The following is a 19244-nucleotide window of genomic DNA, read 5'->3' as shown; positions in this document are numbered from 1 at the left end:
CCAAACAGGGAAGGCGCTCCACGACGACGATGTGGACGATAGAAAACGAAAGACAGGCAGGGGACGTGGAGGCTCCGCCCTATTTTGCATAACGTTCTGGCTTGCTATGGGGTGCCTACTCAGTATCCCGAGACGAGTCTTGAAGCTCTCTCTGATTCATGCGGTCACTCGTCACTTGGCGGTCTGTCTACAGCTAGCTCGTTTCCTAGTCGGAATGGGAGTGTGGAGCGAGTGAATGTGTTGGTCGAGGAGAAGCAGCACCAGAGCTCAAGCCTTTTCCGCCGAGCACACTGTGCCAGCCGGATACGGCACAAAACTATTCATTATTCGGGATATTTCCTACAAATGAACATGGATACAGAACTAGATTTTTGCAAACGGGTTTCATTTTTGTATTTGAAGCTAGCTATCAAAACTAAATCCGTTTAATAAAATTACTTGATTCAATTTTCATGTTTCAGCTTGTCTCACAAACACATTATTACACTCTCAAACTTAATTTAATATAACTAATAAGAAACTATACTCAACAGCGTAAAACATCTGGGCGAAGAAATTGCTTTACAAAAAAACTCATAATATTTCATTTCTAGATTTCACAAGATCTGTCAGTAACAAAACGAAAAGAAAACCGACAAGAAGAGAGGAGGGGGAGTTTTGGCGCGGTAGATGAAGAAAACATGACGATGACAGTTGGCGAAAACAGGCGAGCAGGTAAATTGTACACAGTTGCCGTGCGCCGTAATCACCAAAAAAATCAATGAGCGGATAGAGAGGGAATAGACACAAGATAGTGAGCCTGTGCGGTTGAAAACTGACACCCATTAGAAAACCCGCAAAAACGGAAAGCTGTAACGGACGATACGAAAGATGTTGGAAAAATACAAAAAATCTGACTGGTGTATGTTGCAACATGTGGTTCGTGTTTACGCTTCTCAGTAAACCTGTGAAGAGGTCACCGGCCTTGACTGAACACTCGACCGTACGTACTTTTGTAAAATAATGCCGCTGTTTCAACAAAATTCACAATATAAAACTTTTATTTTTAATACTGAAAAAAATTCCCACCAAAAAAAAGATCAACTGCGTAGTCTATCTCATGACTGTCATGAGCATAGTGCATGCCGCGGCGCTTGTCACTAACCATTTCTGCTTCTACTTTTCATTTCCTTTCTCTTCTCCTCTTTCCACTCCCATTTTCACATTTCCAATTTGGAAACCAAACAGCGGTAAAATAAAACGTGTGCTAAGGGCTTCATCCTGTATGTCAGTTTGTCGTGTCCCTTCTTGCAACACTTATCCATCGCACCGTGTAGGCGGATCTGGACGTGACAAATTGGTGAGACCTGGTGAAGCTAGAAGAAGAAAAATATTCAAAGGGGAATGAAGAGACGAAAGAGCAGGCGAATTGTGGAGACATTCTGAAATACAGATAAACTATGTGTTTATGCTCTCTCTCCACTTTCTTTTTTCACTCGTTTTGCTTCTCTCGCTTGTTAGTCTCTGCTGTCCGGCAAGTCCGACGATAAACATGTTGTGATCTATCAGCTTCACTGATGAATTCACCAAATCTACAATTTGACCAAATAGGAAGTGGTCGATTTCAGTCAGAAAAAGGGATTTAGAAGATATTAATCATGTATTGTTGAAGACTATGTGTCTAATTCAGTGCGAATTGTTTATTTTACGGCATGAATTTACTCTCAAAATTTATCAATTAACATTTTGAAATCCTAGAGGTGGGACAGCGCCAGTGGGTAAATTGTTAAAAACTCAGTTGGCAAAATATCATAGTAAAATCTTTTCAGAATTTTTCAGAAAATTATATATTTTGTTTCAAAAAATGGTAATCAGTTTTTTTTTGGTAGTCGTTGATAATAAAATATCCTCAAATTTTATGGTCTGCTTATGTTTCAAATAATAATATTCGAACATTGTAGCAATTCGAAAATGCAAAAGTGCAAAAGTTTCCTCATTTAAAAAGTGGCAAAAACTCAGTAATTGCTAATTTTTTTGACTGTCAATAAAAATGTTTCCTTTTTTTTTTTGAAAAGTTTTACTATGATATTTGGTCATTTTGGCACTATATAATTAATTTCAACAAATTTTCACTGGTGCTAATTCATTTTTAAATTGAGGAACGAACTAAAAATTAAGAAGTTCTAGTGAAAAACCTTTCGAAACCATTTTTCTTTTCAAAAATTCTCGCACTTCTTTTCCCAATATGTCGGTTTCCTTTTCTTTTCCGGAGACACTGCTTTTCCCTTGCCATTCTTCTCACAAAAACCGATGCGCCGTAATCTTCCAGAGTACTTGTCGGAAAGTAAAGCTTTGATGCAGGCAGGGACCGAGTAGAGGAGAAAACGACAGGGAAGCGAGATGCCCCCGCGTACACCCACGAAACGATTCTAATAGCCGGTCCGTCTCGGAAAAGTTGAGTTCTCTTCGTTGGCGGCCCAGGCACGACCTCCCCAGAGCTAGGCAATTGTCGACAGGCAGAGACGATTGCAGTGAGCAATCACATGATGACAGGCTGACTGGAGCATTGTGGTTATCCATACTCTGGGATTAGTAACAAAAACACTGCCAAAAACAATTCTAATCTTTTTCTACTTTTTTCAGTTTTTCAAAACCGAAAAACCATTCCTAATGTAAAACAATTTTCAAGTATATTCTTAAGAGAAGGGCATCAGGCTCCATTGAGCACAAAAGGAAAGTTATTTTCTGTCTTTTATATTTTTATGGGTTGTAGGTTGTATGTAGGGAAGCCGGTAGTCGTACCCGGTTGTCAACCTTTTTCTATTCACCCACCAGAAAAGAAGGAAAAACGAGATGAAGAGGAAAGGAAAAGGACCTCGTTGCGCGAGAGACGGACCTACTTTTCCATCTTCTTCTGTCGACCGCCAGTCGGTCGTTTCTCACCGAAGAGCACCGAGAAACCGCCGGGGCTTCGATGCATGCACGCTCAAGTGCTGTCTTTCCATTTCAAACCATGGCTTCTTCATGCTCTCCTGCCACTGCCTAAATGGTCAGGAGCTCTTTCCACCATGCGTCACAGCAGCCTGTCTTCTGTGCTCACTATCTGTCCCGCACGGCAACATTGACAGCTTCATTCGCCCGATTTGCACAAGAGAGAAAGATAGTGAGAGAAGGCGTAAGAGAGCGGGAAAAGCTTTCGCCAATTAAGAATATATTCTTGTGAAAGAAGGGAATGAATGGTTTGCGCTTCGTTGAAACTCGTCATTTGCACTGCCTATATAGACATAAACAGAATTTTCTTTCCGCTACCCCTTTTCATCCCCCAACGACAGACGTACACAAGACGCATTATTACAGTGTGCACATCGGAAGAAAACAAGACAGAACGGAGCACAAAACGATAGGGTTCGTCTTGCTGTGAATAAGATGAATACTAGACCTCGAGTAAATTATGAGAATACGTCTTCGGTCGGGTAGAAGCCTCGGGCTATTTGGTTTTGGTATACATGAGATACAGAAAATAAGCGGAGAGTTCTGGAAAGAAACTAGTATCATAATTTTACTGTATAATAAGGGATAAAGATTAAAATGTGAAAACTTTAAAAAGAAATAAAAGATAATTGTCTAAAATATATTTTGGCACTTATAAATAGTTTGATTTTTTTTTCATTTTTGAAACAAAAAAAATATTTCCAAATGTATAAATGTTATATTTTTAATTAACGGTTGCCATCGGTAAATTTTATTTAAATGCTGTTTCTTCTGAGTTTTTCTGAAATTTCTCAAAAAAGAAGAAGACGTGGATGTGGGAAAACTCTAAACCTCGAAGTATGAGTGTCTTAATTAACATTTTAAAAGAGAGAAAAAACTAGAAGTTTCTGGTTAAATGAGAAAAAAACTAACTTGAAATCAGCAAAAGTGGCTGAAATAGACTGATTTTGAATTCCTGCAAAACTGACCAACGGGGGAATTTGAATTTAGTTTTTTTATAAACATCTATTTGATAAACAAGTCGAAAAATTTTGCTCAACAAACTGTTATATTTTAGGCTTGTTTTTTCTCACTGACGGAATCGTCTTGTTTTTATTTTTATAGCACAGTAATTATTTTTTAAATGAACTACATTTTTCAGTAACTTTTTCCACGATAATTTTTTGAATACATTAAAAATCGTTTTATTTGGGATTAACATTATGAAATATCAAAAAAAAATTGTAATCATTGCATATCCGTTTTGTTGCTGCTCAGTTTATTCTTCAACACGTAATCCTCATCACTGGCCGCACAAACTCGAAGAAGTACACAGACGTGTCGAGAGTCCAAGATCTTTTCCACCTGCAATTCCAGAACTGTCTTTTAGCTGTCCTGACACCGCGCTCATGTAAAATTCAATCTATGCTTGTTTACGGTACGTAATTATCAAGGTGGTATAAGCTTTTAGAGAAGGACACCAAGTGCCAGCTGCTCGGTGGATGTCGGTGCTGTTGTGCCGACCGTCACGCAACTGAAGATGGTAATTAGAGAAGAAGGGGGCCTACGAGAGATTGTGGAAACTGTGGTGGCACAGAAAATTCATCAAAAGCTCGGAGCACAACAAATCAAAAGGATTCACTATGGATGGGTATTAAGATTTTCATTCAAAATTACAGGTTGAAAGATGATGAGATGAAGAGATCGTTTAGTGCATGATGTGATTCGAATAAATTGAGAGGGGAGAAGCGGATTTCAGGAAACAAAGAAAAAAGCGTAAATATTCAATTTGTTAAACTTTGATTCTCTGTATATACTCTGTTACTTTTGTCTGAATAGATATGTATATTTGTCACTCTTCCTCCCACTCTTCAGTTCCAAATCGTAAACAATTTTAGAGTGACTTTCCGGAAGTTTGTCAGAAAGTCACTCTACGGTTTTCCTATGGGACAGGACCGAGTGGGGAGGAAGAGTGGGAGCACCGACCACTTTTTTGAATTGCAAATGAAGCTGAAAAATTCATGCACAAAAATGTATATCTTTCCTTCTCTCTTCACATTTCCTCCAACTTCTTCTCCTGTAATTCGCAATTCTAAACATTAATGGTGGTGTACAAAAAAGTGTTTATAGGTTTTTTGGTGGTCACCCTCATCCGGTTTCAAAAATTGTTTACGGTCTACTGAAGCTGTCAGTACAGAAGTGCTCCAGCATGCTCCTCTCGCGCATTTTTCCCTATTATAAACAATTGTCTTGCTTGCAAAAAGACCATCTGGCACTAACGTACAGTAGTAGAAGGCTTTTTAATGACCATTGCCTGTTTTTGGGAATATCAAGAGGAAAAGGGTTCTACAAAAAGAATCAGCAACTAATGAGGTTCAAACCAATCTTCTGCATGTTTGTATTCCATTCATCATTCACTTGCACTATACATTCTGTATATGAAAAATGAGTTTATGTGTGTGTACGTGTGTAAGAAACGGTTACCGGGGCAACAGTGTGAATGAATGCTAATTCTGTGCACCAGGCAGAAATATGATATATCAGGTTTAATCATGTGGCATTATATCGTGCGCTGCTACCGCCATTAGCACTTTACAAGTTTATCATATCAAATCTGTCTGTGAAAACGGAAAGCGCGAGATACATTGAGAGAGAAAGAGAAGCATAAGGGACTTAGCCGCTAGAAACGAGCTCACCTTTCCTGAATACTTCTCCACTTTTGTAGTGAGGAATCGAATACACTCGGAGATATCTTCAGGCCGTTCATGGAACAATGCTTCACAGTCAAGACGGATCATTTCAATGAAGTCCTTCTAAAATTTATCATTAAATTTTCGCAATTCTCCTATGATTCTGTAGCTTCTGGCAAGTTAGTCAGTCAACCAAACCAAAAAATAAAAGATATTTATTTTCCTTTTCCGATATATATTGTGCGCGCAGTGAGCTGTGTGTGGTGCTGCCTGTCACAGAAGATGCCTTTCTCTTTTTCGTCTTCTTCTTAGAAAAATAAGGAAAAAAGCCATTTTGACTGCCTTTCTGTGACGTCGTCATAGTCCCCCCCTCAACCAGCATACACTTACAACACACAGAAACAGGAAGAAACAGCTTATGACCAACTGACCGCGACAGCGGCTCTAAACGAAGGAGAAATCCAATCAAGAGCGCTTACCTTCAGCTGTATGAAATCATAATTCACACCATAAACGGCTCGCATACACAAGTCGCAGCTAATGCCGGCCATTTGATTCACCTGAGAGAATAAGAAGAGGGATTTTGAGATGAGGATTTATTGGAAATATTCGAACCTTTTCAACATAGTACTCGTTGGTAGTAAGCATTCGGTCTTTTTCGAGATCCTTTGCATTTGTTTTGTAAGGATGTGCATAGCACAAGTAGAATATGGAAACTGAGATCAAAATTCTGTTGATAATTTGAACCATCTGGAATAAAAAAAGTTTTTAAATTAACACAACTTCAAAGAAATATGAACATAATGAAATGGAACGGTGGTGCTAGAAGAATAACAATTGAGCAAATGAAATGGTCAGTGACTGAGAAAAGGTAAGAAAAGGGCGTGCTTGCCAAAACGGACACTTCAAAGGTGCACAATAGACAGTCAATAAGAAACTTTTGTTGCCTCGCCGGTCAGATCCTCTTACTTTCTTGTCGTGGGCAAACGGTTGGAGGGGAAATATGCATTTCAAATGGAATAAAGTTGCAATTGTGTACCGTAGTCTCTGCGTCCAATTCATGAACCATTTATTTGCGAAAAGTTCAGAATACATTCAATTTTAGGTTTTAGGAATTTTAGGAAGACATTCTCAGAATCACTAAAAAAGTTATAGCTGTTCAAAAGTATTTTCAGCTAAAAAAAATTAAAAACTTCGTCCGTTGCACTGACAGTGATAAGTGGGGAAAATTCGAGGTTTTAACTGAAAACTTTTTTGCCAAAGTTTTGTACGGTCATAACTTTTTTTCGAGAAACTTTCAGAAAGTCTTAATATAAAGTTCAATAGTTCTCGGTCATTTTCGGTCTAGAAATAGTCATAGACTTCGGTAGTCCACTTTTGAGTGAAGTTAAATGGTATGAACTAGACTGAAACAAAAGCATAAACTGAATTATATCACCCTATCACCTCTGTCATCCGAAGGGTCCGATGTAAACTCACATAAAAACCTGATTGGACAGGCGCACTCGTGGTCTTTTTCTCGTCTATAACACGTTATTTTTGCTCTCATCCACGCGTCGATCCGCTTCCGCGTCATCATCCTCGACAAAATCAAATCACACCACATGTGCCTGTCAATGTTCATCAGGCAGTCAGATGGGAACGGAATCCGATAGTTTGGTACTTTTATTCGAAATGAAAATGAGGTTCGGTGAGAAAGTTCACAGAGTGAATAATGCAAGAGAATATGATTTAGATGAGCGAAAGTGGAAGAGAAAGTGAAAAAGAATCTCTAAACCAAAGACAAAAAGACAGATGGAGGAGATAATGATGAAACTGCGAAACAATTGCCAAAGATGATTGTTGATTGATAATGATGACCTCGGGTTGGTAGTTCGGATCTGAAAGTTTAAAGTCATGATTAAATACCACGTGATAAAATCATAATAAGTGCATTTTTTAATTGGAAAATTTCATAACAGTGATCAGTAAAGTTCACTAAAATACAAAAAAAAACAACAATTAATCAAATATGATACTTCAGAAAAAATAAGTTATTTTGAAGAGCAGTCTGTATCAAAATGTGTTAAAAACTATAATTACATTATCTCAAAAATTATTCTTAACACATTTTCTTCCAATTTAGATTCAAAGTTATAGTTCAAACAAAGCAAAAAAATAGTATTGTATAATTGAGTTTAAAACACCATTTTCAAGTTACGTAGCAGATTCTGAAGTTTTAGAGTTACGGCTAGGTACTATTGTTTGAAAAATAAGGTATGTTTCTATTAGTTTTGCATTCCATTGCACAACCAATTCCATTTTTGTTTTTTCTCAAAAACTATTAACTCGCAAAACATTAGTTATTTGTTACTCTACGGTGTTGTATGATAACTATTTTTGATATCTGTAAAATCACCTAAAATGCAAGTTATCATACTGAATAATAGAAAAGATACGGTAGGATCTCTGTAATTTTACAAATCTACAAATTAACTTACCTCAAATGGTTTTTTCTTTGTATTATATCCGTGTCCGATAGTAATAAGAGACACAGCTGGCAACACTTCAATGAGTGCACTATTGAACTTTTTCAGTAGCTTCTTATGTTTCTTTGAAAAAGTAAATGCTACGTAATAGGAAGGTGCATCTTCATCTCGTACTATCAGAAACTTCTGATCAACATTTAGCCAAGAAAGTTGTCCAGGTAAGAGCGCACTGTCAACTGTCGATTGATAGATGCCTCCTTTCCTAAATAAAACATTTCTTACTTTAGCATATTTTCCTCGGCTTCTTATTTTGCTCATTTTTCATTACGTCATAAAAACAGAAAATGACACTTGCAACTCATTTTCAATTCCGATTCCCATTTCTTTTTAATTTCGAGGACAGCAGGTGAAAGTCACCTGTTCTCGAAGGGTTCACATTAACCTATTCACGTATGAAGCCGAGAGCAACGCGTGTGTATGTTCGAGAAACAAGGACACGTTCAGTTCCTCTCACCATAATTAGGTTTTGCATCGGTTTCCACGGATTATGACTCTTGGGCGTACAGTACCGTCTGTCGACCGTCTGGTACAGTGTTTACGGTACAACGTCCGTGACTATTGTACGCCTGGCACAAGCACAAACTGACAGATGTAGATCCCAGCTGTGCGCCCAATTCGTCTAGTATTGAAAAAGCGGGAGGAAAATGATGACGGTGGTCCAATTCTCGGGACCAACGGAAACACGTATATAATTTATATGCAAACAGCACACGACTCGGTGAGCCCGACTCGACTCGCGCACACGAGTAGACACATCGTTTCCTCAACACCCTGTTTGCTACCATGCTTTACACTTTGTATGCAAATTATCGAATTTGATGTAGATAAATACGAGGGTGCATATAGACATAAATGAACATGTGGCAAGATGAATGTGCATGCATTTGAGAAACGGTAGAAATGTGAAAGGTAAATTTGGAGAAATTTAATTTTATAAGCATTTTGAAGCTTTAAAAAGACAGAGAAAATCATTGTTTTTAAAAACTTTTTAAACAACAACTGAAGAGCATAGAATGAAAAACAAAAACAGTTTACGGACAAAACAGTTAATTTTTTCGGTTACTTTTTGCAACAAAAAAACATAAAAATTGTGAATAAACCCCTTTTTTAAAAACCAAAAAATGAACATTGTATTTTAACGAAAACAGTGAAAAACTTTTTTTACTACTTCAAATAAGTTTTAACAAAACCGGATGGTATCCGGTTATCAAAAAAAGCATGCTTCATCGTGCTTCACTGACAAAAACGACTAATAACAGTGTTTGTCTCATCTGAGCCACGCATAATAAATCAATACATATGTATGCAAACAAGTTTGAAACTTTCATTCTCTTGACAAAAACTTTATTAGCGCATGGAAAATCAAAATAACTTACTTGATCAAGTCTTGCACTTCTGTATCTTTATTTGCTCGCCTCACTGGATTTTTATCAATTGACTTTTGGAAAAGGCTACACGTCGTTGGAGTGCATAACAATGTCTGGTTTTCAAATGCGGCAATGTACATTTTTTGATGTTCAACAAGCTCTGAAGTTTCCAGTTAATGATAACATGTTTATTTCAAGAAACTTACCTAAAGCTTGTTTAATTGATCGAAATGGAATGCTATATGTTAATGGAACGGATAAAAATGCTAACATATCAGTTTGATATAGTTGTGATATGAAAAAAGTAGCAATCAAAATTATTAATAGCAACATTCGAGAGCTTACAGGAAACGATTGAATACTTGTCTGAAAAATTGACTTGAAATTCAGTAAAAGCCACTAAACTTGCCGAAATTAATTCAACAAAGAATCCAGTTATACACTGTTTCTTGTAGAAGTGTATAATTTTAGTATAGTTTATTAATAATGTAGAAACATAGAACAGAATGACTAGCAAACCAATTGCAATCCAAACTGACTTTGAAAAAGCATTGAAAATAAACTGGCGGGTACAAGTTACAGATGGAGGTGCAATAATAAACACACTCTAAATTAAGCTGTTAAAAATATGGAATCGTAGGCAAGTGATTTGGTCTATATACATCTACAATAATCTAACATGATTGAATGTCGTAAAAATATCCTAAATCTAAAAAATTCAGAAACTTTGAAACAATTTTTAGTCAACGTTTTGGTAAACTGCCAAAGTTATTCTGAGAAATTGTGAAAATGCCGGTTTGAATAAAGGAATTTATTGACCTATAATTTAATTGTTAAAATTTTAACGTAACAATTTTTAAACGAAACGATAGGTGAGAACTGAGTTTTCACAGTTTTTTAACTGCACTAAAAGGCAAAAATTAATAGAACATTTTTGAAAACATTTACTATGATATTTGGTGATTATAGCAAGATATGAGTAATTTTTAAATGTGCATTCCCTCGCTGACTTCACATACTATAAAATGTTGTAAGCGAAAAAAAAACTAACCTCAAAAACTCGAGTTGGATAAGAGAACAAAACAACCTCCTCTCTTTCAGGAGCAATTCTCATTGAAAGTCCAATCATGTCGAGCTGGTCTAAATTATTTTTTGATTTTTATACGCTTCAAATTTTTAATTTGAATCTGCCGGTTCTTGCATTCCAAAGGAAGACTTTGTCAAAAAGTTTAATTCAGTCTGTTGACGAGCTACTATTAAAGTGTACTTAATTTAAATCATAAAACAGAAAGGAAATACAAGAAATGTTGCAAATTAACAATAAAGCGTTTACTAGCTTGTATTGCTAAAAACACCGGTTATGTATGGAATTAGTATTTGTGAAGAAGACACCATAAAAAACTACAGTGACCATTGTTAGAAGCTTAGAAATTGTGACATTCAAATTTATAAAATGGAACACGTCCTCTAGTTTGAATTGAATTTCCTTAATGAAATATAAATTAAAAGTGAATTTTTGAACTACTCTTTTTTGATATATGCATTATATATGTTTGCCTATTTTTACCACTCTGTAACAATCCAATCATTCCGGACCAATTTCCATTTTTCTGTTTTGAACCAAAGTCATATTGTTGGCCAAACTTTTTCCAAACATCAATCTAAACAATAACTTAACTAACTGTTATTATAAAACACTTACCATTGTATAATTAACACCAATTAGGCGGAAAATCATTTTAAGAATTTCTACTTCAGCACCCGGATGTTTACAATTTGGAACTTCAAAGCACGTCTGAGCATCGTTTTCCAGCGGGAAAACACCAACTCTGATATTAGTCATTTATAAACAACAGAATCTGAAAATGGAATATTGTGACAGAGATTGGTTACTAAAATTCGGCACATTTCTTTCTCTTGAATATTATGTAACTTTTTGGTTATCTGAACTTTTGAACGACCTTCAAACTTTGCCGAATTTGTTATATCTTTATGTTTTTAAAACCAAACAACATATACATATTTACATGAGTTTTCAATGTAAAATTGTTGGAGTATGTCGAAGCAACTCAGAAAAATGCAGTTTCCGCCAAAAATGCTTGCAAAACTGTATTCTTCAAAGAACAATTGAAAAAATGACAACAGATAGTGAAGTTTCTGCACAAAATTAGTAAAAAAGAGCACATTTACCGCGGAAATTGGAAATCAAGAGCAGGTAAACGAGACGTATTTGCTGAATAAATATTCAAATGGACGTCGTCAAATTTCTTGACCAGTCTATTTTTTCTCAAAGTGCTGCCGCTGCCAGGTACCTGCTACTTAAAGAATTGGTTTTTTTTTGGAAGGAGTAAAATAATGATGTGAAGAAGTCGTCTACGGATTAAAACCACAGTACAGTTTCATTGTGTCAATTAACGACTTTTGTTTTTTCTATGGTTATAAATACTTTTTTCATTTGCACTATTAAAGTATAAGTAGATCTGTAAGTGTATCTGGTGTGATAATGCAATGTGATCTTTACATGCATTCACTTTACTCAAACCGCCTCGTTCCATTCGATTATTTCCTCTAATTTTTATGCAAGATCTCATTTGCTGCCTTAGTGTATTCAATTTTTCCATAAGCATATTTATTGATAGATTCGTTAATATAATTTCCGTCGTTCTTCCTTGTTTCATTTTGGTTTTTCATCATCAGAATTTTTCACAAGCAATCGGTGCCGCAGTTGTACTTCAAAGGTTTTTTTTTGATGTACATTGTGAAAGAGCAATTAAAACTGAGATGGAACATTTAATTTTGATATAAATTTGTTCGTGTCCAAGATAATCACGTGAAAACGTCAAAATCAGAAAAAAACATATTTGAATACTCCTATCCCCAGAGTTCAAAGTTCCAAAGTTCCAAAGACCCACAACTCAATATATAGAAAAAAAATAGTTTGTGACCTATATAATCACGTCAAAACGTGAATATCTGAATGTCCATACTTGATTACCCACACCCCGAAAGTTATAGACTTTTAGCTTATCGTTTGACCTAGTTTCGACTTTCAGACTACATTTTTCCAGATGTTTCAGCCTAATTTACATTTACTGACTATGAGTGGCTCACAGCAACAAGGAGCCATTTTCAGAAAATGTTTAAAGTTTAAAAAAAAACGAAAAACCAAAGAAAAGTAATGAATAAAATGGAAAATAAAAGCCCACGATTTCACGTGAGGTCAATTCACTGTCAATTTGTGAAGAAAAATCAGTCTCACAATCATTTCTTGCTTTTCAAAAGCTTCTCGATCGTGCTCCGAATTTCATGTTGCATTCTTGCTTGGCATAACGACTTCTTCTATTAATCACGAATATGATGTGCGTTTTATTTTATTATTTTTGATTTAAGAAACAGCAGAAATCATCTTCAGGAGTTTTTAAAACTTTCTTTCGAGTGCCATATCTTAAAATATATCAACTTATTTAGGAGTCTTCTGGTCAAAGATCGGCTTCTTGCCAAACAATACAAGTTGACGACTAAAATTGGCGCTGGAGACGTTGGACAAGTTTGGCAGTGTACCGACAGACTGGATGAGAATAAGCTAAAAATTGTGAAAATCATCAACAAATACGTTGGAGGAGTTGGACCTAAAGATGACTCATTTGCCAACGAAGTTGAGTTTTATAAGAAATGTTTGACGAGAAGATTCAATTTGTAAGTTTTTTTAAATTTATATTTTTTAAATCACTTAATTGTTTTCAGGAAACGAACCCAAGTGAGATTCTATCAAAATAAGTGTTGTGGTTTCATACAATTTACAAGAATGCGTCAGATTTGAACATGGGTCGTGAGAATGGTCAAGGAATAATTGACAATTTGGTGAAGTCTCATGACACCTTTGATTTCCAGTCATCTTTGGATTACAAAATTGTTGGAGGGGAAGTTATGCTCGAATAGAATTATAAAAATATAAACGAATTTTACTAGTGGTATAAAATTAAATAAATCTATGGAATATTCAAACGATTTGGTTTTCTTACGAAGTTTCAGGTATGGAAAGTCTCGGGAAGTAGTGAAAACTGAACGTCTTTAGTAGCAGTAAACGGAGTTTTCAGACCTCTGCGGCGTGCACTTAGATTTTCATTTAAGTCAAGATATTTCTTCGAGAAAAATACATTTATATTGGAAAAGTGTTACGTGTAATATTACGTAATATTACGCGAGTGATTTTAAAAAGGAGTATAACCACAGTTTGAATTATTTTCCAATTGACACTTCAATGTTGGCCTCCAACTGTTCTGCAACAGAATGGTTATGAAAGCCAACATTTTTTGGTAAGTACTAAATTACAGTTTTTAACGTTAGGGGTTTACTGGGAACTAAGAAATCCACACTGGGCCGAAGCACTGGTCTGAATCATAAGGGGTACGCACGCCATCATCTGAATCAACTTTACCTACATACTTCCATGACAAGCTGTTGAAAAATCGCGACGAATTGTCAATGAATCAAGTACTTTTATTTGTTTTACGAAAGTAAATTCTTATGATAAAAATAAAAATATTTCATTGAATAAAAATTAACAAGTCTCTGGGAGATAACACAAATATGACAAATAAGAGTAAACAACGAAATAAAATCGCAGAAATATTAAAGTAAAATTAAGTGAAATAAAATAGCAAAAACATTGTATGAGCACATAATTGAACCGATATGTATGCAATACCCGGAAAAATTGTAATTATGTGTTGTAGAATCAATGATAAAAACCAAGACATCGATCAACTGCCTTTTTCCATGTTTGAAAGGTTTTTAGTAGACCTTTTCTAGATTCATAATTAGGTGTGAAAATGTCTTCAACTGTAACAAGCTCTCGTAGTTTTTCTTTAGTCCATATTCCACTGGAGAATCCCGTCAGAAGAGCAACACCGCGAGCAGCAACGTGATCAGAATCAGTCATTCTTTCGACTTTACGTCCCAAAAGATCAGCAATGCACTGGCAGATAAAATTGTTATTCGAAACTCCTCCACAAATTCTGAAAACATTTATTGTTTGTGAAAGTCAGGTATATGGAATGATTTTGTTGGATATACCTGACTGGAGAGTTTTTGTTAATGTTAACCTCCGACTCGGCAGCAGCGTAGATTTGATAAACACGGAAAGCAATTGACTCCAGAATTGCACGGACCCTAAAAGTTTGATATGTATACGATTGAATAAGTCACTGCAAAAGTAAATAACTACTCAAGGCGTAGTTGGAAAAGTCATTGTTCCCTGATCTACGACAGCTCAGGACTGTAAAGACAAAGTAATATAAGACAAAGTATTAAGGTGATTGTCGTTTGATCTGCAATTTGCATGTAAAAAACGCAAAACGCCTGAGAATTTGCAAGAATACCCCAAACTGAAAAACGGAACTGAGAGCAAATGACTGAGTGAGTTTACGATTATTCGTTTTTTTTTCAAAATTATTGTGTGTTTCGTTCTATTTAGCTGTAATACTAACATCTCACACCAGTTTAAAACTGTTTCCTATTTTTCATTCCAAATGGAGGATGAAATAACTATAGTTTGCGCAACGTTTTTATTGCAGAACTTTATCACAAATCACTAAATAAGACCATTGTACATATCATCACGTTTGAATTTTTGACTTTTCTTTTTTCACAAAATTTCTGTGATTTGTAACAAGAATGTAGTTCAGCTAATTGGGAACGATTTTCAAATGACGGCAAGGCTACAAAGATACGTACATGGACTTGTTTGGAAATTATATCCCACATTTCCTCATTGTTTCTGAGTAAGCGGAAGTATGTGTCTCTTAATACATAGATTAATGTGTGATCTCTCTCTCTTTCTCACTTTAGGTGATAGCGCTGTTTGCAAACTTACATGTGTACTTTTGTAGTGTCAGGTCGGATACACATAAATCCTGAACACGCCGTCTCATCATTGATTGGAGTTTGAATTCCACAGAATGCTGGGATGAACACTACTCCATTGGAATCATTCACTGATAGAGCAATGTCTGAAGTCTCCGTCACATCATTGAAGAGTCCAATCGACTGAGCCCAATGCAAAATTACAGCTGTGTCATGAGCGTTTCCCTCGGCAATGAAATCCGTCTCCCCGTTGATTCTCCATCCAACGAGTGGATATAGACCTAAAACAATTCCCATTTCGTTCACTATAGTGGTTGGAAGTTCAGTGTCGGAATTGCAAGTCACGTCGCCGCATAAATCACATGTATCAGAACTGCGGTTTTCTGTGATCAACCAAAATATCCCAAATAAAAACATGATGATCGCGGCGCCGCCCTTGATTGCGCATCGCAGAACGTCGACAGCAGTTCATAAGGATTAGATTGTCACTCGGGGCAAAGTACTACCTTACCTGACATTGAAGCATAGGGAACTTTTCCTGTATGAACATTGACAAATGTACCAGTTCCTAAAGTGATCTTCACATCGCCTCGCTCCCATGTTCCGCATCCAAACATTGCTGCCTGTTGATCAGCAATCTAGAAAATTAATGTTATCACTGAATGAGGTCTTGTTGTTAACTTACAATTGAGGATATGGTAAATTCTTTTCCAATATGAGAACTATCAATGATAGGAAGTTTGTTCATGTCTTTCAAATTGGAATCAACGATAGGAAAAAGCATGTCTGTTGGAAACCCAATGATTTTCATGATCAAAGTATTGTAAGCACCCTGAAATAGCAAAACAATAATTCAAAAAAACGGATCATCGATGATTACTTACAATCCAGGGATCAAACATTCCTGAAGGAGAAATATTTGAAGCCTCTACACAAAGTATATTAGATTTTGAAGACCGCATAAGTAGCCAGGTTTCTAGAGATCCGTAGCAAAGATCTCCATCAGCCTTCATTAGCTTCAGCTTTTCAGATCTATCAATAGTGACCATCAGTCGATGGGACACCATGCCACCCAGAAATTTGAGGCGTTGTGCTGCGAGAAAACGGTTTTTTCTAGTAACAAAGTGCAAGAAACCGCCGGCCAAATTCAGAGCCTACAATTAAGAAATCATTGATACCATTGAAAGTATGCGCACTTGCCTTCAAAAGAAACGAGTTATTCAAGTTGTGACATTTGTTGTTAGCCCTTTTATCGTTCCAGCAGATTATACGTGTCTCTTCCTTTAGTGTCCTTCTGAAATATAATAAATAACAGTTTTCACATAATTAAACTGTTTTCTCACTTGTTCCAAAGGACAATTGAGTTTCGCTGAGTGCAAAGACCAACGTCAACGTGTGCATTTGGTGGGAGTGTTTCATCTGGAAAAAAAAACCTTCAGTTACCAAAAAGTCAATCTTTTCGTATCACTTCACCACACATTAAACTACACACTAGTTCTATTCGGATATCATCATACCGGTTTTGTTTAATCTATGCTGCTAACTGATAAAAGGGATAGACCTTCATTACTGTAGAATAGAGGAACAGCTGCTAATAGTTCAACAAATCAAAGTACTTAGGCGTGGCCCCCTGAACACCCTGAAGACTTTTTCTCAACATTTTCTGATTTATCAGCATTAAATGCTGCTGATCTTTTGGAAAGTACCAACCGGTTTATATTTGCCCGATCAAATTCTCACACTACTAAATGTGACCGGTCAGACTAAAATGAGTTTTAAAGATCTTTGAAACACTCGGTCAGACAATAGAAGTTTAGATAATATTGGCCATCAAGATTAATCATCACGGTCGAATAAAATTCAACCAATCAGGATTGAATTTGTCAAAATATGAAACTCTGCCTAGTTGAACACATGACACTTTATTCCGAGAAAAGTAAGAGCAAAGTCTCCAAGCGGTCACCCCACGTGCTCTAAGTACTTTCTCATCACTTGATTGCACCACCTCATTTTAACAAGGTGTAGGGAGCCAGAAACCAACTCACAAGCTTTCTTGATAACACGCAAAAACTGAAGAAACAATTGCTCCGGCTCAATTTCAACTAGCACTTCATCATCATTTCTCGTCGTGTAGATAGTGTTGACCTGAAAGAAAGTATAAGACCCAACTGATTAGAAATTGAAACCTAATAACTCTACCTTTTCTTGATAACTGCCGCGTTCTTTGCATTTTGAGTCATAAACTACTGATCGGATGGTTGTGGTGCCAATATCAACTGTTAATACGAAGTTTTCACTGTCGTCTGCCATTGTGTCAATTTAATATGCTGAAACTGAGAAATTATTACAAACACAAGGAAAAAATATACGGATGAAATATGAATTCACATTTCGGTTAGTATAGGCGCAAGGAGGATGATAAATTGAGTATAAGAGTGGAGGCAACAATCTTTAAATATCCCCGAGTGGGCATGAAATACAGTCTAGTTTCCAGGAAGACAAGACGTATCACCGAGACAACCCCAAAAGAGGGTGTGTGCAACAGAAAAGAAGCGCGTCCTTTGTTGTGTGACTCGTCATTGGATAGGCGGGAAAATGGGCGAAATGCGTGTGGTTAGAGAGCGTGAAACGCAGATGCGCATACGGAAAATCAGTGGACAGTGGCTCGGCTGTAGACAGTTCGATGGTCCGCCTCTTTATTTTGGCGGCGCGTAGATCAAAATGTGTACTGTCGAGTATTAAAACAAACAAAAATCTAATTTCGTAACTCTTTGTTAATACCGTGGAACGTGTCCAGTAATTGAGAGTTTTTTTGCAAAAAAAGTGACATCAAAGGTAGAGTAACATCCGGGAGGAAATTGTATTAAAATACTTCTATGTTGCAAAAATGAAAAAGTAGCATATTAAAACTTTCCAATTTTTTTAGAATTTTCTCTTTTCCTTCAAAAAGTAGTAGTCTCTCAGTAGAAAACCTTCAATAAAAAAATCTTCTAATTTTATGGTCTACTCACGTTTCAAATACTAAAATTCAAACGTTTTTGTGATTCGAACATGCGATAAAGCTATGCGACAAACCTATGATATTCTCGAAAAGTGACAAACAATCAGTAATCGCTACTTCTTGTTTGCAAATAAAAGTCTTTCACAAAATGTTCGAGAAGTTTTACTATGATATTTGGTCAGTTTGGCACGATAGGACTAATTTTTTTTTCAATTTCCATATTGGCACAATGTCACTGTAAACACTGTTGTGACTTGTATTCAATCACATTTTTTTGTATTCTGATCGTTTATCTTTAGTTTTATCTTTGATTACAGTCGATAGACACCTAAACAACTTTTGGATGTTTCTCGCCAAAAAAATCCATGAATCAAAAATGCAGAATAAGAACCAAATATACAATAACTTAACTAAACGCTAATTTTTTTACAATCCAATTTGTGAAATTTCTAGAATTCGAGCTTTTCAGCTAAATGTAGGTATTTTTCTTACTTTTAAACAGCCATAACTATTGAATTTTCATGAAAATAGTATGAAATCTGGCCTATAGAGGATTTTTTGGATATCTGAGATAATATTTGACAGTTTGCTACTTCATCTTTAATCTGGTATGTTAGCACTGGACTGTATAAAAAGTTTGTTTAAAAATATTTTTAATATTAGGCTAGGTGAATAATACAAATTCCTACCAACTCGGCAAATTACTCCTCCTGGAGCGCGGACGGGGCACGACTAGATTACGGGTTCGCGCTCCAGTCACTTGTTTTTTTGCGCTCCTTCCGCGCCATGTTGGCGCTCTGATCGCGTCCTAGCCGCACGCACAGAATTTCGAAAGAATTTTTCA

At 36.2% G+C, this 19244-nt stretch overlaps 4 protein-coding genes and 15 non-coding genes across 20 annotated transcripts; 8 read left to right on the top strand and 11 right to left on the bottom strand.

Annotated features, from left to right (window-relative positions):
- Position 1: 1 nt before the first annotated feature.
- Positions 2 to 273, bottom strand: ZK867.9. Its single transcript, NR_071458.1, has one exon. It is a non-coding gene; the product is annotated as an Unclassified non-coding RNA ZK867.9 (non-coding RNA).
- On the top strand, positions 20 to 291 carry ZK867.8. Its single transcript, NR_071457.1, has one exon. It is a non-coding gene; the product is annotated as an Unclassified non-coding RNA ZK867.8 (non-coding RNA).
- A 565-nt stretch (positions 292 to 856) lies between these two features.
- Positions 857 to 1000, top strand: ZK867.11. Its single transcript, NR_071456.1, has one exon. It is a non-coding gene; the product is annotated as an Unclassified non-coding RNA ZK867.11 (non-coding RNA).
- A 229-nt stretch (positions 1001 to 1229) lies between these two features.
- Positions 1230 to 1409, bottom strand: ZK867.15. The gene has a single exon (NR_071455.1). It is a non-coding gene; the product is annotated as an Unclassified non-coding RNA ZK867.15 (non-coding RNA).
- A 73-nt stretch (positions 1410 to 1482) lies between these two features.
- On the bottom strand, positions 1483 to 1627 carry ZK867.22. The gene has a single exon (NR_071454.1). It is a non-coding gene; the product is annotated as an Unclassified non-coding RNA ZK867.22 (non-coding RNA).
- Positions 1628 to 2226: 599 nt separating this feature from the next.
- Positions 2227 to 2391, bottom strand: ZK867.19. The gene has a single exon (NR_071453.1). It is a non-coding gene; the product is annotated as an Unclassified non-coding RNA ZK867.19 (non-coding RNA).
- Positions 2392 to 2407: 16 nt separating this feature from the next.
- Positions 2408 to 2549, top strand: ZK867.17. The gene has a single exon (NR_071452.1). It is a non-coding gene; the product is annotated as an Unclassified non-coding RNA ZK867.17 (non-coding RNA).
- A 271-nt stretch (positions 2550 to 2820) lies between these two features.
- ZK867.18 lies at positions 2821 to 3142 on the bottom strand. The gene has a single exon (NR_071451.1). It is a non-coding gene; the product is annotated as an Unclassified non-coding RNA ZK867.18 (non-coding RNA).
- Positions 3143 to 3259: 117 nt separating this feature from the next.
- Positions 3260 to 3408, bottom strand: ZK867.20. Its single transcript, NR_071450.1, has one exon. It is a non-coding gene; the product is annotated as an Unclassified non-coding RNA ZK867.20 (non-coding RNA).
- Positions 3409 to 4139: 731 nt separating this feature from the next.
- On the bottom strand, positions 4140 to 6391 carry spp-22 (Saposin B-type domain-containing protein). Its single transcript, NM_001029833.3, has 4 exons — positions 6255 to 6391; positions 6119 to 6199; positions 5646 to 5762; positions 4140 to 4314 (listed from the first exon to the last, which is right to left on the bottom strand). The coding sequence occupies exons 1-4, from the start codon at positions 6387 to 6389 to the stop codon at positions 4198 to 4200; spliced, it is 450 nt and encodes a 149-aa protein (NP_001025004.2). The 5' UTR covers positions 6390 to 6391; the 3' UTR covers positions 4140 to 4197.
- ZK867.23 lies at positions 4626 to 4773 on the top strand. The gene has a single exon (NR_071449.1). It is a non-coding gene; the product is annotated as an Unclassified non-coding RNA ZK867.23 (non-coding RNA).
- ZK867.5 lies at positions 4901 to 5042 on the top strand. Its single transcript, NR_071448.1, has one exon. It is a non-coding gene; the product is annotated as an Unclassified non-coding RNA ZK867.5 (non-coding RNA).
- A 948-nt stretch (positions 6392 to 7339) lies between the features above and the next one.
- ZK867.2 (Ionotropic glutamate receptor L-glutamate and glycine-binding domain-containing protein) lies at positions 7340 to 11377 on the bottom strand (the record flags this gene model as incomplete). The annotated part of the gene is made up of 7 exons (NM_001368523.1): positions 7340 to 7519; positions 8120 to 8369; positions 9544 to 9694; positions 9741 to 9900; positions 10586 to 10674; positions 11102 to 11195; positions 11237 to 11377. The coding sequence occupies 7 exons, from the start codon at positions 11375 to 11377 to the stop codon at positions 7340 to 7342; spliced, it is 1065 nt and encodes a 354-aa protein (NP_001355384.1).
- Positions 8508 to 8633, bottom strand: ZK867.7. The gene has a single exon (NR_071447.1). It is a non-coding gene; the product is annotated as an Unclassified non-coding RNA ZK867.7 (non-coding RNA).
- Positions 8833 to 9017, bottom strand: ZK867.13. Its single transcript, NR_071445.1, has one exon. It is a non-coding gene; the product is annotated as an Unclassified non-coding RNA ZK867.13 (non-coding RNA).
- Positions 8847 to 8959, top strand: ZK867.10. Its single transcript, NR_071446.1, has one exon. It is a non-coding gene; the product is annotated as an Unclassified non-coding RNA ZK867.10 (non-coding RNA).
- Positions 11378 to 12800: 1423 nt separating the features above from the next.
- Positions 12801 to 13517, top strand: C55B6.5 (Protein kinase domain-containing protein). The gene is made up of 3 exons (NM_076810.4): positions 12801 to 12893; positions 13003 to 13230; positions 13279 to 13517. The coding sequence occupies exons 1-3, from the start codon at positions 12889 to 12891 to the stop codon at positions 13352 to 13354; spliced, it is 309 nt and encodes a 102-aa protein (NP_509211.2). The 5' UTR covers positions 12801 to 12888; the 3' UTR covers positions 13355 to 13517.
- A 534-nt stretch (positions 13518 to 14051) lies between these two features.
- Positions 14052 to 17732, bottom strand: C55B6.1 (the record flags this gene model as incomplete). 2 transcript variants are annotated; one of them, NM_001029332.4, is made up of 10 exons in its annotated part: positions 14052 to 14552; positions 14611 to 14706; positions 15410 to 15680; positions 15911 to 16037; positions 16085 to 16231; positions 16284 to 16553; positions 16600 to 16693; positions 16743 to 16818; positions 17445 to 17544; positions 17599 to 17732. In NM_001029332.4, 10 exons carry the CDS (start codon positions 17707 to 17709, stop codon positions 14273 to 14275), a joined length of 1572 nt encoding a protein of 523 aa, NP_001024503.1. The 2 variants fall into 2 exon arrangements, with proteins under 2 accessions (NP_001024503.1, NP_001379832.1); NM_001392798.1 differs by lacking the exons at positions 16284 to 16553; positions 16600 to 16693; positions 16743 to 16818; positions 17445 to 17544; positions 17599 to 17732 and having other exon boundaries at positions 14273 to 14552; positions 16085 to 16210.
- A 124-nt stretch (positions 17733 to 17856) lies between these two features.
- On the top strand, positions 17857 to 17979 carry C55B6.6. Its single transcript, NR_071444.1, has one exon. It is a non-coding gene; the product is annotated as an Unclassified non-coding RNA C55B6.6 (non-coding RNA).
- The last annotated feature ends 1265 nt before the right edge of the window (positions 17980 to 19244 follow it).

This window comes from Caenorhabditis elegans, chromosome X (assembly GCF_000002985.6).
Source record: "Caenorhabditis elegans chromosome X".
NCBI classification, from domain to species: domain Eukaryota; kingdom Metazoa; phylum Nematoda; class Chromadorea; order Rhabditida; family Rhabditidae; genus Caenorhabditis; species Caenorhabditis elegans.
Note: the sequence above shows the minus strand (reverse complement) of the source record. Positions and strands in the feature narration are given on the sequence as shown.

Bases quoted from the DNA above. Each gene is read 5' to 3' on its own strand.
- C55B6.5 (NM_076810.4), top strand. The intron at 13,231-13,278 runs GTAAGTTTTTTT...AATTGTTTTCAG, and splicing joins TTGACGAGAAGATTCAATTT to GAAACGAACCCAAGTGAGAT.
- spp-22 (NM_001029833.3), bottom strand. From the start codon at position 6,389: ATGGTTCAAATTATCAACAGAATTTTGATCTCAGTTTCCATATTCTAC. The intron at 6,200-6,254 runs GTTCGAATATTT...TTATTCTCTCAG, and splicing joins ACGAGTACTATGTTGAAAAG to GTGAATCAAATGGCCGGCAT. The intron at 4,315-5,645 runs GTGAGCTCGTTT...CTGGAATTGCAG, and splicing joins TGGAGAAGTATTCAGGAAAG to GTGGAAAAGATCTTGGACTC.